Source organism: Centropristis striata, chromosome 21 (assembly GCF_030273125.1).
Source record: "Centropristis striata isolate RG_2023a ecotype Rhode Island chromosome 21, C.striata_1.0, whole genome shotgun sequence".
In the NCBI taxonomy this organism is placed as follows: domain Eukaryota; kingdom Metazoa; phylum Chordata; class Actinopteri; order Perciformes; family Serranidae; genus Centropristis; species Centropristis striata.
The window spans coordinates 272,135-286,971 of NC_081537.1; the positions used below are offsets into that span (position 1 = coordinate 272,135).

Consider the following 14,837-nt stretch of genomic DNA (forward strand, 5'->3'; position numbering starts at 1 on the left):
TTTTGGTTTTATTTTATTATGTAACTATTTTATTATTGTATATATGTTGAGAGACTGTATGCTTTAAGTAGTGCTGTTCCTATAGGCGAGGTTTGCCCTCTGCTGGTCAAGGTCTGTATTGCACCCCCAAAAACATTGTAATTTTATTGATGAATTGAAATTGTTTTTTGAGTTATATTATTAGACTTACCTTTTAGAAACATTGCTGGGTGAATTTTGCCCTCTGCTGGCCAAGGTTTGTATTGCATTATGTTTTTAGTAATATACTTTTTATGGATTTAATTCATTTTCAGAGTTATAATTTATCATCAGAGTTATAATATAATACTCTGGCCCCTGGGGGCGACTCTGAAGAAAGGATCCTTGACACTTTGTTCAACTCTCGTTTACAACAGAGCTCATTTCTCTTTTAAACTCACTGCTCATTTCAACTTTTAGCAGGCAAACTCTTCTGAGTCAACAGGTAAACATTAAGACAATAGATTAGAGTTTTCTTCCTTGTTGACTTCACTAAGATTTAAGAGTTTAGTAGCATGTATATGTGTCAGGAATGTGTCTGTAATAAATCCTTTTATCAACTAAGAGCACAAACCAAATCTTGGCTGTAAAAGCAACAAGTGATATAAAACTCTGACCTTTGAACTTTCCTCATTAAAACAGCTTTTGTTGGAGAAATGAGAGACTGACTGACAAATGTTCTTCTGCTCTGAACATGAACAGTGAACTTTGTGTTGTTTCAGGAGAACAGCCTCTGTTATATCTCATATCAGTCTCATAATTTATCCATCAGCTTTATATCAAACCCTGGAATTAAGACCAGAAGAAAATACTTTGTTTATGTTTGTTTATTCATTATCTAAACAGTTTTTTCACACATCCCATCAGTGAAGTTTGTTAAATGATTTTTGTTCAGTGATTTCTTGTACAGATTCACTTCATCCACACAATCAATCAGTTTGATCAGAATCTCAGAGATATACAAGATAATAATGACTATTTCCTTATTGATTATGAACATGATAATTATAGTTTTATAATACATCATAGAGCCTCATTTGTGCTTTGATTATAACAGCAACATTTGGTCTAACAAACAAATAAATGTAGATATAATTCCAGTTTTTTTTTTTTACACATTTTCTTTGAATATCTGGAGCTTTCTCTCTTCAGACCCACGCATAAAAGAAAAACAACAACATACAAATATTCAACAAACATTTGGAGAGAAATGTACATTTTCCTGCAGAGAAATATGAGTTGAGGTGAACAACAGTCATCATGAGCAGTGAAAGCCTCCGTGGCTCAACAGACACAGGAAGGAAAGTCAAACATCTACAGAACAACTAATGAGCAGATGTCAAAGCCCCGCCCATAATGTTTGATTGACAGCTGATCTCTGCAGAGAAGAAATGCCACAACGATGAGCTCTCAGCAACAAACATGGAAAGAAATCAGTTCAAAGGTCCCTTATTGTAGAAAAACACCAGTTACAAGTCTTGTGATTATAAAGCAGGTGCAGTTGCAATAAAAATACTGTGAAAATATATTTTCTGACTGCTTCCTAAAAATCTGTCACTCAAAGAAGCTGCTCCTATAGGATACGGCAGTATACACATTATCGTGTCCGACTCTAAATCTGCAACCTGTAAGTGAACCAGTAATATATTTCATGTTTGAGTCAGAGGGAAGCATCATCAGGCTCTAACATGTAAAGTCTGACAACATCTTCCTCAGCGGTGGCCATCGTCTTTTTACATTCACCGGTGAGTTTAACCTGCAAACCGTTAACTGTGGTTAGCCTGGCCGGGTGTCACTCAAGACTGTCAGCCAATCAGAAGAAAGGCTCATGAATATTAATGAGACAGGCCCAACATGATCTGAGTTGCTGGAGCTGCAGAAGGAGGCTGAGAGAGCAGATGAACAACTGAACTCAGGTGGTTTTAGCCCATAAAACTACAAATTTATCCTCTTATAGATATAAAAACTTCAAATAAAACACCACAAAGGTGAACAAAATGGGAGCTTTTAGAGTTAAAACACATTTTTACCTGCTGTCCCTTTGGTTATTTGAGTTTACAGAACTCAGCAATGGTTCCATCTCTGTAACCAAGCATAAGTCCAGCATAGAGCGGCTGAGTGAACGTTGTCTGGACTCTGTGGAGGAGGGTCATGGTTTCAGAGACGCTGTAGAAGGACAGAATACCTGCTCTGTGATCCAGGAACACTCCGAATCTGGAGGACCAAGGACCTGAGACGGGAGTATCGATATTGTTGTACCAAAATGTATATTTGTTGTTGTTACATCCTAATGCCCAAGACTTGTCATTGTATCCAAATCTAGAGTCATTCGACCCTCTGCTGATGTTCTTGTATGAAGCTGCTACATCAACTCCACCCCCTCTCCACTCCACCTCCCAGTAACATCGTCCAGTCAGACTCTCTCTACTCAGGACCTGAGACCATACAGTGAATCTGTCTGGGTGACTTGGATAGGACTGATGATCCCTCATGATTGTTGCTTTTCTGTTCCCATCAGATAATAACAGCCATGTGGGTGGTGTGTTTGGATCCAGTGTGATCTCACATGAATATTTTAAGAACTCAGCTCTGGTCGTGGGCTCTGCTGGTGAATCTGACAGTAAAACATCCACTTCAGTCAGTGAGACGTCTGTCCATTTGTCTCTCAGGACGTCCTGCAGTTTGTCTCTGACTCGTGACACGGCCGCTGTCACGTGGTCAAAGCGGCGGCGAGGACGGATCTGGATGCTGGATGTAGACGGGCTGAGTGCTGACAGTGAGGGGTAGCTGTGGAGAAACTGGTTGTGGTCCTCTGTGTTTGAGAGCTTCTTCAGTTCAGCGTCTTTCCTCTTCAGCTCTCTGATCTCCTGCTGCAGCTTCTCCTCCACCTCTTTGACTCCACTCACTTCAGTTTCCTGCTGGGATCTGACCTGCCGCTTCACCTCAGAGCTTCTTTTCTGCATGAGACGGATCAGCTCAGTGAACATCTTGTCACTGTCCTCCACTGCTTTATCAGCAGAGCGATTGATGGCCTCCAGCTCCTGTTGAAGCAGCTTCACATCTTTCTCTCTGTCCTGGATTCTCTGCTGGATGTTGAGTCGACTCACCTCCAGCTCTTTCTGCCTCTCGCTCCTTTCTGCTGCAGCTGAGACCGTGTCGTGGCCTTTATGTTGGTCCACAGAGCAGAGATAACAGATAGACTGCCGATCGGTCCGGCAGAACATCTTCATCACCTCATCGTGCTGAGAGCAGATGTTCTCCTGCAGCTTCTCGGAGGGCTCCACCAGCTTGTGTTTCTTTAATGGAGGTGATTCATAATGAGGCTGGAGGTGTTTCTCACAGTAAGAGGCCGAACAGGTGAGACAGGACTTGAAGGCTTTCAGTTTTCTCCCAGTGCAGACATCACAGGCCACATCTCCAGGTCCAGCATAGCAGTGGTCAGCAGGAGCAGCTTGGAGTCCAGTCTTCTTCATCTGATCTACTAAATCTGCTAACATGGTGTTTTTCTCCAGCTTTGGCCTCGTTGTGAAGGCCTTCCTGCACTGAGGGCAGCTGTAGACCAGTTTCTGATCCTCTGCATCCCAGTGGCTGTTAATACACTTCATACAGTAGTTGTGTCCACAGGAAAGAGCCACTGGATCCTTCAGTAGATCCAGACAGATGGAACAAGAGAAAGTTTCCCGGTCCAGCTGAACTCCTTTCTGCGCCATTTCACCTCTCAGTCACAACGACTGTCTGAGTTTCACTTCCTCATAACTGAAACCGGTTAGAGCTCTGTGTGTGTGTGTGTGTGTGTGTGTGTGTGTGTGTGTGTGTGTGCAGTGAGTCAGCACCATGTTGGTAACACCCATTTTCTAACTAGTAGATGTGAAGGGGAGGGAACCAGGAAACAGCTGGACAGAGTGGAGCTGGCTGTTTGAGAGCAGGAGAAGAGGGAGGGGTTATCAAGCTCTGAGTCTCTCCAGGAAGAGGAGCGCTTTGAGTGTGTGTTCAACTCTCGTTTACAGCAGAGCTCATTTCTCTTTGAAGCACACTGCTCCCTGCAACTGTTAGGAGGCAAACTCTTTAGAGAATCAGAGGGTTCTGGAGATGGCTCCCCGTATATTAAAGTTTTTAATGATTACAATAATTCAGATAGAGTAGATTGAAACCAGAAAATGACTCACAGCTGTATTGGTAATAAAATCCTCACACTATTTTTATTCATTTGATGAAGTCCTTTACATATTTTGTATTGAAAACACAAATCAACATGACTCAATAGATTTGAGTTTTCTCCGTTGTTGACGTCACTCTGACTTACAGGTTTAGTTGCATGTGTGTTTATGTGTCAGGGATTTTAAGTCTGTGTAATAAATCCTTTTTATGAACTAAATGCTCAAACAAAATCGTGGCTGTAAAAGCAACAAGTGATAGAAAACTCTGCTCATTTCTCTCTGACAAAAGCTGTTTTAGTGAGGAAAGTTCAAAGGTCAGAGACAGGGATGGACTAACCAATAGGAAACTCTGTCAAAGTCCAGAACAGCGTCCTACAGACCCTGCCTGTAGCTTTTGTGGTTTGACGAAAAAAAAAAAAATCTGATGAGCGATATTAACATCTAAACAACATTTCATTGGTGTCACTTCTGATCTGCTAGAAAAAGGGGAAGATGTCATAAAGATCCTCCAAATGTTACTTTTGGGGAGGGAACGTGCTGTTAGCCTCCCTCACACACACAAACACACACACACACACACACACACACACACACACACAGTCCAAAGTCCAAAAAAACAGAGTCCCAGTCCGTCCCTGAGTAAAGTACTTGGGTAAATATACTTTGTCACATTTCACCACAGCTTATACGATTTGAATTCAGAAATAATAAAACCAGAATAATAAAAGCAAAAGTTACTTGTATACATACAGGATCATCTCAATACATTAGAATATGATGAAAAGTCCATTTAATTCAAGTCAAACAGCCCCAAACAAGTATTGACTCATATAGATGGACACAATAACAGAAAGAGAGAAAATGGTTTGTTTTGGTCATTTTGTGTCTTTTTGTCGTCAATTTGTGTATTTTTTTTTTTTGTCAATTTGTGTCTCTTTTTGGTCATTTTACGTCTTTTTGTGGACAATTTGTGTCTTTTTTGTTCAATTCATATCTTTTTTTGATCAATTTGTGTCTTTTTTGGTCAATTTATTTCTTTTTTTGGTCAATTTCTGTCTTTTTTTGGTCAATTTGTGTCTTCTTTGGTCAATTTGTGCCGTTTTTTGGTCATTTTGTGTCTTTTTTTGGTAAATTTGTGACTTCTTTGGTCAATTTATGTCTTCTTTTGGTCACTTTATGCCTTTTCTGCTCAGTTTGTCTCTTTTTTTGGTCATTTTATTTCTTTTTGTGGTCAATTTGTGTCTTTTTTTTGCTAAATTTATATCTTTTTTCATCAATTTGTGTCTTTTTTTTTTTTCAAGTGATGTTGATGAATGAACACAAGTCACCTCTTCTGTTCAGGGTCAGATTAACCCCAACAGTATCTACAGGATCATCTCAATACATTAGAATATGATGAAAAGTCCATTTAGTTCAAGTCAAACAGCCCCAACCAAGTATTGAGTCACATAGATGGTGTTGTAATTACGCACCGGGGCGTCAACTATGTTGGGGTATCTGTTTAAAGATACCGATTGCCTTCATCAAGGATCACCAAAAATGTTGGGAATGCTGTCATCATGTAGAAACAGGTCCGTTTGTCTCTGACTCCATCTCTTCAGCATGGATACCAGGCAACATGTCAAAGGAAACCAGAATTAAACTGATTAATGCCTTAGCCAAAACGGCTCCTCATTACTCTAACATGTGGTTCGCCCAATCCCCTGACAGACTCCCCCTACCAGCATTCTGCTATGTAAAATGTAAATTAATGTACAATAATATTTCTCAAACTACAGCTAACTACATACTAAACACCTGTCTGTTCTGTCCTGTCATGGTAACATGCAGCTGCTCCCTCATCACCTTCAGGATTTCACTTATGTGACAGTTACCAGTTAACATTTTTATCATTTATGATCAAGAGAAGTCTGGACTTCAGACCGGCCCTGGACTCATCCTGAGCCTTTAACGTAGTGGATAGCTGCAGGTTTAAGGACATTTTAGCATTTGGTGTGAGTGGTTGTTTCTCCAAAGCTCTCCACACATTCCTCTAATGTTGAGAGTCTCTTCCTCCTTCATACACCACCACCAGCTCCTGAGAGCTCAGTGTTCACTGAGTCATTCCTACACATCCTGTCCGTGCAGAATTAACTGGGCTGGTCATATTCAAATCCTGGCAACTTTGATTTATTGTGATGTGATTTTCAAACCGTACTAGTATATCTATGAGGGGTAGAGTCATTTGACATGTGAGAACTATGATAATAAACCAAAGTCACTTTACAGTTTACAGTCATATCACATCCTTCAGCATTCAGAAATCCAGCATTTGCAAACATTCAATATGTGTTTTATAATCTACTAGAACATGTTGGTGTGTCAGCTTGTGAGGTGAGCAGGTTAACTTTGTGTAACTTGAAGTCTGTGTGGCCTCCTAAATAGCTCTGTCTCTTCCTGGGACATAAACCTATTTAACATGTTCCTGACTGTTTGAAATGAGAATGTTCTATGTGCTTTATCTATAATGTTGGTGTGACGTGTTCTTGTCTGTATGAAGTGTGAATGTTGGTATGGGTCAGCACTGTCTGGGTTGGTGTGTGTGTTGCATCATACTCATCTTTAGTGATTTGGGTGTGGTCCTCCTGCAGCTTGCTGCCTCTCTGCTAAGAGCCTCCTGGATCACATGAAACCTCGTTAGGGCCCTTCAGCTTCTCCACAGGCTGTCCCAGTTGCCTTGGCAACATCAACAACAAAATGTTTTCATTCTTATCGTGCATCACAATCATTTTCCAGTATTGTCTATATTGAAGCATACTGTCCTTGTGTCTGTTGTCTTCAGAGGACACCAGCTGGTGTTTCTTCCTCCTGGACTGCTGTTGGCTCCTGATCGCTGTCTCTCACCGTCTTCCTCTAGACTGGTTGATCTCTGGCTCGCTGTTAGTTGCGTCATGTTATCTCAGCTTGCGACTGCTCAAGCGAGGGTCTTTTATAGGGAGCAAGTAATCGTTTTGTTTTGGCATAGGTAGTTAGCATTATTATATCATGCTCTGTTAGTTGCAAGAAAGCAAGCGGCAAAGCATCAAGCTTTTCATAATTTCCAAACTCCTTCCACAGTCTCCAGAACTGTGGAGTTGGGACATCAGAATCATTAAAATGTCATGAGTAAAATCATCTTTGGTATTGTGAGATGTCATTTCTAATTAAACAAAAGTTTTCAATCACTTTATAGTCTAAAATTAATCCAAACAGTTCTAGGAGTTGTTTAAAATTCTTATTATAGGCCTATCTGCTCATTTAAATCCAAAAACCTCTAGCTAATAACTTTCTTTCTTGGGGAAAAAAAGAAAAGGGTAAAATTGTATCAGAGTTGATGGAGTTGTAGGGGCGGGGGGAGTGTGTGTGTGCTCTCTGTGAATGCCGTTGTATTGTGTGTGTGTGTTTCCTGGAGGTGTGTGCGTGTGCTTCCAGTGTATGTGTGTGTATGTGTGTGCGCTCTGTCAGTGTGGTCAGAGTTTGTGTGTCCCTTCCTGTTCCCTGCTTAGAGCATTTAACCCCTTATTAACTTTAGCTCAGCATGTATGTACAACATGTATTTACACATAAACAAGTATTTACATATTATCTCGTAACACAATGTGCCTGTTCAAATCACATATATAAAAACATATTGAACTTCATAACAGAAACAGAAAAAATAAAATATAACACTTTTAAGTAAAGATATTATAACATCAGTCAGTCAGTCAGTCAGTCAGGTTCCTTAGTATGAGTCAGTCTGTTTTTGTTCACTTTGGTATTTAGACTTTTCTTTTCTTAAACATGTTGGATTTCTTGAGTGTACCATGGAATTACACCCTTCTGACCTCTTGTCCAATTCATCTGTGTCAATCATCTCATTTGATTGTGAGGTCTGTACTTATGTACTTCTAACAGTTATCCATATTAATTACATATCAGTTACGTATTGCCCTTTATATGTGAGGGAGCTTTGGTGTGTGCGTTTGTGTGTCGTTTCCTTTATTCTACTGGCTCTGCATCTGATTCTCTCCTGCCAGTTTACAGTGATATTTTTACTTATGATCTTTACAGAATTCACAAGACAATTTGCCAGCACAAATTACATTAATACAAACACTAGAAAATACTTGTTAAACCTGCAGCAGGCAATTAACATTTAATTACATATGGAGCCTTTAACATGATATGAGTGAATGGGTTAGAATGTTTTATATGTGATGTTTTATATGTCGTTAGAATGTTTTATATATACAGGGTACAAGTCAGTCGGGTCGCTGTCAGTGTCAATTGATTCTAACAGTTATATATTAATAGCATATCGATTACTTATTGCCCTTTACCATTCAGAGAGGAATTACTTTATTTGGCGCAACCAATGCGCAGATTCCGACCACCACTGAAGATACGTTTCCCGTGTAATTACACTAGATAGATGGTAGATACTGGTGGTAGAAAATACTTTTAAATATCATTTAAACTACATGCAACTAAAACTCTCAACTGGAGCCAATATTTTAGGTAAAAACTCACCATATTCAACAGTTGAATAGATTGAAAAGCATGAAAAAGCTCACAATGTCAATCCTAAAAACAAGTCTTTCTGTCTATTTTTTTGGGTCATTTTGTTTATTTTTCAGTTCATTTTGTGTCTTTTTATAATCATTTTGTGTCTTTTTGGTCTTTTTGTCTATTTTTTTAGTCTTTTTGTTTCTTTTTTTTGGTCAATACGTGTCTTTTTGTGTCTTTTTTTAGTCATTTTGTGTCTTTTTTAGTGCTTTAGTCAAGACTGAAATCCCTGTGAAGAGGTTATTCACTCAGTTTAGTTACAAAAAGACACATGTTGTTAAAATAAGCACATAAAGCTATTGTCAGTAGGTAAATTATACTCAGAACAAGATAATTGAGATACTATTGATAGATAGAAGAAGAAAATACTTTTTTTTATAGACTTAATATTATAAATCAGGGGTCTCAAACTCAAATTACCTGGGGGGCCGCTGGAGGCAGTATCAAAATGACCAAAAAAAGACACAAAATTACAAAAAAAAGACACATAATGACAGAAAAAGACACAGAATTACTAAAAAAGACAAAATTATTTTAAAAAGACACAATATTACCCCCCAAAAAAGACACAAAATTATATGTATATAAAAAAAGACACAAAATTACCAAAAACAGTAATTAAACGGACCTTCCACACACAACACAGTAAAGTGCCATTCATATAAAACTCACATTAAACTTTCATATCAAGGTGGGGGCCACAAAATATCATCATGAGGGCCACAATTGGAGCTGCAGAAGGAGGCTGAGAGAGCTGATGAACAACTGATCTGAGATCATTTTAGAATGTTAAACTACAAATGTATCTCCTTTTAGGTGTCAAAACTTGAATAACAACACAACAAAGGTGAACAATATGGAGCTTTAAAAGTTAAAACACATTTTATCCTGCATCCTTTAAATGACTGTGGTTGTTTGAGTTGCCAGCAGTCAGCAGTGATACAGGAAGGACTCTGGCCTCTGGGGGCGACTCTGAAGAAAGGATCCTTGACACTTTGTTCAACTCTCGTTTACAACAGAGCTCATTTCTCTTTTAAACTCACTGCTCATTTCAACTTTTAGCAGGCAAACTCTTCTGAGTCAACAGGTAAACATTAAGACAATAGATTAGAGTTTTCCTCCTTGTTGACTTCACTAAGATTTAAGAGTTTAGTAGCATGTATATGTGTCAGGAATGTGTCTGTAATAAATCCTTTTATCAACTAAGAGCATAAACCAAATCTTGGCTGTAAAAGCAACAAGTGATAGAAAACTCTGACCTTTGAACTTTCCTCATTAAAACAGCTTTAGTTGGAGATAACGATAGTATCATTGTATTTATGTTGTTTTAGTTTTATAACCATATTAGAGCATAATAAGTTCATCCTTTTCCACAGCAATTAATTTTTTTATATCTTCAGAATATAAAAAATTGGAATTGAAATGTTGGAAAGAAATATTAAAATATCCTAGATGAATAAAACATAAATAAGTAAACTGCAACCAAAAGAAATAAAATAGACTTTCAGGCTCTGTTAATAAAACATTGCAATAAGATAATCATTATGTATTATATTATTTTATTATTATAAATAATAGGGCTGCACCGATTGCAATTTTCTGGCCGATCATGATTTTTAAGAACTCTGACCTGCTGATTCAGATTTTGGCCAATACCGATTTTTTTAATAACTCACAGCATACACCTTCAATGTTTAGTAGCATGTATATGTGTCAGGAATGTGTCTGTAATAAATCCTTTTATCAACTAAGAGCACAAACCAAATCTTGGCTGTAAAAGCAACAAGTGATAGAAAACTCTGACCTTTAAACTTTCCTCATTAAAACAGCTTTTGTTGGAGAAATGAGAGACTGACTGACAAATGTTCTTCTGCTCTCAACATGAACAGTGAACTTTGTGTTGTTTCAGGAGAACAGCCTCAGTTATATCTCATATTAGTCTCATCATTTATCCATCAGCTTTATATCAAACCCTGGAATTAAGACCAGAAGAAAATACTTTGTTTATGTTTGTTTATTCATTATATAAACAGTTTTTTCACACATCCCATCAGTGAAGTTTGTTAAATGATTTTTGTTCAGTGATTTCTTGTACAGATTCACTTAATCCACACAATCAATTAGTTTGATCAGAATCTCAGAGATATACAAGATAATAATGACTATTTCCTTATTGATTATGAACATGATAATTATAGTTTTATAATACATCATAGAGCCTCATTTGTGCTTTGATTATAACAGCAACATTTGGTCTAACAAACAAATAAATATATATAATTCTAGTTTTTTTTTTTACACATTTTCTTTGAATATCTCGAGCTTTCTCTCTTCAGACCCATGCATAAAAGAAAAACAACAACAACAACATACAAATATTCAACAAACATTTGGAGAGAAATGTACATTTTCCTGCAGAGAAATATGAGTTGAGGTGAACAACAGTCATCATGAGCAGTGAAAGCCTCCGTGGCTCAACAGACACAGGAAGGAAAGTCAAACATCTACAGAACAACTAATGAGCAGATGTCAAAGCCCCGTCCATAATGTTTGATTGACAGCTGATCTCTGCAGAGAAGAAATGCCACAACGATGAGCTCTCAGCAACAAACATGGAAAGAAATCAGTTTAAAGGTCCCTTATTGTAGAAAAACACCAGTTACAAGTCTTGTGATTATAAAGCAGGTGCAGTTGTAATAAAAATACTGTGAAAATATATTTTCTGACTGCTTCCTAAGAATCTGTCACTCAAAGAAGCTGCTCCTATAGGATACGGCAGTATACACATTATCGTGTCCGACTCTAAATCTGCAACCTGTAAGTGAACCAGTAATATATTTCATGTTTGAGTCAGAGGGAAGCATCATCAGGCTCTAACATGTAAAGTCTGAGAACATCTTCCTCAGCGGTGGCCATCGTCTTTTTACATTCACCGGTGAGTTTAACCTGCAAACCGCTAACTGTGATTAGCCTGGCCGGGTGTCACTCAAGACTGTCAGCCAATCAGAAGAAAGGGTCATGAATATTAATAAGACAGGCCCTAAATGATCTGAGCTGCTGGAGCTGCAGAAGGAGGCTGAGAGAGCAAATGAACAACTGAACTCAGGTGGTTTTAGCACGTAAAACTACAAAGTTATCCTCTCATAGATATAAAAACTTCAAATAAAACACCACAAAGGTGAACAAAATGGGAGCTTTTAGAGTTAAAACACATTTTTACCTGCTGTCCCTTTGGTTATTTGAGTTTACAGAACTCAGCAGTGTCTCCATAGCTGTAACCAAGATAAAGTCCAGCATAGAGCGGCTGAGTGAACGTGGTCTGGACTCTGTGGAGGAGGGTCATGGTTTTAGAGACGCTGTAGAAGGACAGAATACCTGCTCTGTGATCCAGGAACACTCCCACTCTGGAGGACCGAGGACCTGAGACGGGAGTTTCGATATCGTTGTAGCAAAATGTATAATTCTTGTTGTTACATCTTAATGCCCAAGACTTGTCATTGTATCCAAATAAAGACTCAATCGACCCATCTCTGCTGATGTTCTTGTATGAAGCTGCTACCCAAACTCCTCTCCCTCTCCTCTCCACCTCCCAGTAACATCGTCCAGTCAGACTCTCTCTACTCAGGACCTGCCTCCATCCAGTGAATCTGTCTGGGTGACTTGGATAGGACTGTTGATTGGTCATTAATGTTGCTTTTCTGTTCCCATCAGATAATAACAGCAGTGTTAATGCTGTGTTTGGATCCATTGTGATCTCACATGAATATTTTAAGAACTCAGCTCTGGTCGTGGGCTCTGCTGGTGAATCTGACAGTAAAACATCCACTTCAGTCAGTGAGACGTCTGTCCATTTGTCTCTCAGGACGTCCTGCAGTTTGTCTCTGACTCGTGACACGGCCGCTGTCACGTGGTCAAAGCGGCGGCGAGGACGGATCTGGATGCTGGATGTAGATGGGCTGAGTGCTGACAGTGAGGGGTAGCTGTGGAGAAACCAGTTGTGGTCCTCTGTGTTTGAGAGCTTCTTCAGTTCAGCGTCTTTCCTCTTCAGCTCTCTGATCTCCTGCTGCAGCTTCTCCTCCACCTCTTTGACTCCACTCACTTCAGTTTCCTGCTGGGATCTGACCTGCCGCTTCACCTCAGAGCTTCTTTTCTGCATGAGACGGATCAGCTCAGTGAACATCTTCTCACTGTCCTCCACTGCTTCATCAGCAGAGAGATTGATGGCCTCCAGCTCCTGTTGAAGCAGCTTCACATCTTTCTCTCTGTCCTGGATTCTCTGCTGGATGTTGAGTCGACTCACCTCCAGCTCTTTCTGCCTCTCGCTCCTTTCTGCTGCAGCTGAGACCGTGTCGTGGCCTTTATGTTGGTCCACAGAGCAGAGATAACAGATAGACTGCCGATCGGTCCGGCAGAACATCTTCATCACCTCATCGTGCTGAGAGCAGATGTTCTCCTGCAGCTTCTCGGAGGGCTCCACCAGCTTGTGTTTCTTTAAGGGAGGTGATTCATAATGAGGCTGGAGGTGTTTCTCACAGTAAGAGGCCGAACAGGTGAGACAGGACTTGAGGGCTTTCAGTTTTCTCCCAGTGCAGACATCACAGGCCACATCTCCAGGTCCAGCATAGCAGTGGTCAGCAGGAGCAGCTTGGAGTCCAGTCTTCTTCATCTGATCCACTAAAACTGCTAATATGGTGTTTTTCAGCAGGACAGGCCTAGGAGTGAACGTCTGTCTGCACTCAGGGCAGCTGTAGATTCCCTTTCTATCCTCTTCATCCCAGTGAGTTTTAATACACTTCATACAGTAGTTGTGTCCACATGTAGTCGCCACCGGATCCTTCAGTAGATCCAGGCAGATGGAACAAGAGAAGATTTCTCGATCCAGCTGAACTCCTTTCTGCGCCATTTTACCTCTCAGTCACAATGACTGTCTGATTTTCACTTCCTCAAAACTGAAACTGGTCTGAACTCTGATCTGAACAGCATGTGTGTGTGTGTGTGTGTGTGTGTGTGTGTGTGTGTGTGCAGGGATTGGCTGCTGCACGTCAACACCACTTTGGTTACGCCCATCTTCTAACTAGTAGATGTGAAGGGGAGGGAACCAGGAAACACGTGGACAGAGTGGAGCTGGCTGTTTGAGAGCAGGAGAAGAGGGAGGGGTTATCAAGCTCTGAGTCTCTCCAGGAAGAGGAGCGCTTTGAGTGTGTGTTCAACTCTCGTTTACAGCAGAGCTCATTTCTCTTTGAAGCACACTGCTCCCTGCAACTGTTAGGAGGCAAACTCTTTAGAGAATCAGAGGGTTCTGGAGATGGCTCCACATATATTAAAGTTTTTAATGATTACAATAATTCAGATAGAGTAGATGGAAACCAGAAAATGACTCACAACTGCAGAAGTAATGAAATCCTCACACTATTTTTATTCATTTGATGAAGTCCTTTACGTGTTTTGTATTGAAAACACAAATCAACATGACTCAATAGATTTGAGTTTTCTCCGTTGTTGACGTCACTCTGACTTACAGGTTTAGTTGCATGTGTGTTTATGTGTCAGGGATTTTAAGTCTGTGTAATAAATCCTTTTTATGAACTAAATGCTCAAACAAAAATGTGGCTGAAAAAGCAACAAGTGATAGAAAACTCTGCTCATTTCTCTCTGACAAAAGCTGTTTTAGTGAGGAAAGTTGAAAGGTCAGAGACAGGGGTGGACTAACCAATAGGAAACTCTGTCAAAGTCCAGAACAGCGTCCTACAGACCCTGCCTGTGGCTTCTGTGGTTCAACAGGAAAAAGATCTGATGAGCGATATTAACATCTAAACAACATTTCATTGGTGTCACTTCTGATCTGCTAGAAAAAGGGGAAAATGTCATAAAGATCCTCCAAATGTTACTTTTGGGGAGGGAACGTGCTGTTAGCCTCCCTCACACACACAAACACACACACACACACACACACAGTCCAAAGTCCAAAAAAACAGAGTCCCAGTCCGTCCCCGAGTAAAGTACTTGGGTAAATATACTTTGTCACATTTCACCACAGCTTATACGATTTGAATTCAGAAATAATAAAACCAGAACTAGAAAATTTCTAAAGAAATT

The 14,837-nt window shown here is 39.7% G+C and overlaps 2 protein-coding genes across 2 annotated transcripts; both read right to left on the bottom strand.

The window, feature by feature from the left end:
• Positions 1-832: 832 nt before the first annotated feature.
• On the bottom strand, positions 833-3,728 carry LOC131959799 (tripartite motif-containing protein 16-like). Its single transcript, XM_059325018.1, has one exon. It carries the CDS (start codon positions 3,726-3,728, stop codon positions 2,064-2,066), a length of 1,665 nt encoding a protein of 554 aa, XP_059181001.1. The 3' UTR covers positions 833-2,063.
• A 7,993-nt stretch (positions 3,729-11,721) lies between these two features.
• LOC131959795 (tripartite motif-containing protein 16-like) lies at positions 11,722-13,970 on the bottom strand. Its single transcript, XM_059325015.1, has one exon. It carries the CDS (start codon positions 13,642-13,644, stop codon positions 11,977-11,979), a length of 1,668 nt encoding a protein of 555 aa, XP_059180998.1. The 5' UTR covers positions 13,645-13,970; the 3' UTR covers positions 11,722-11,976.
• Positions 13,971-14,837: the final 867 nt, after the last annotated feature.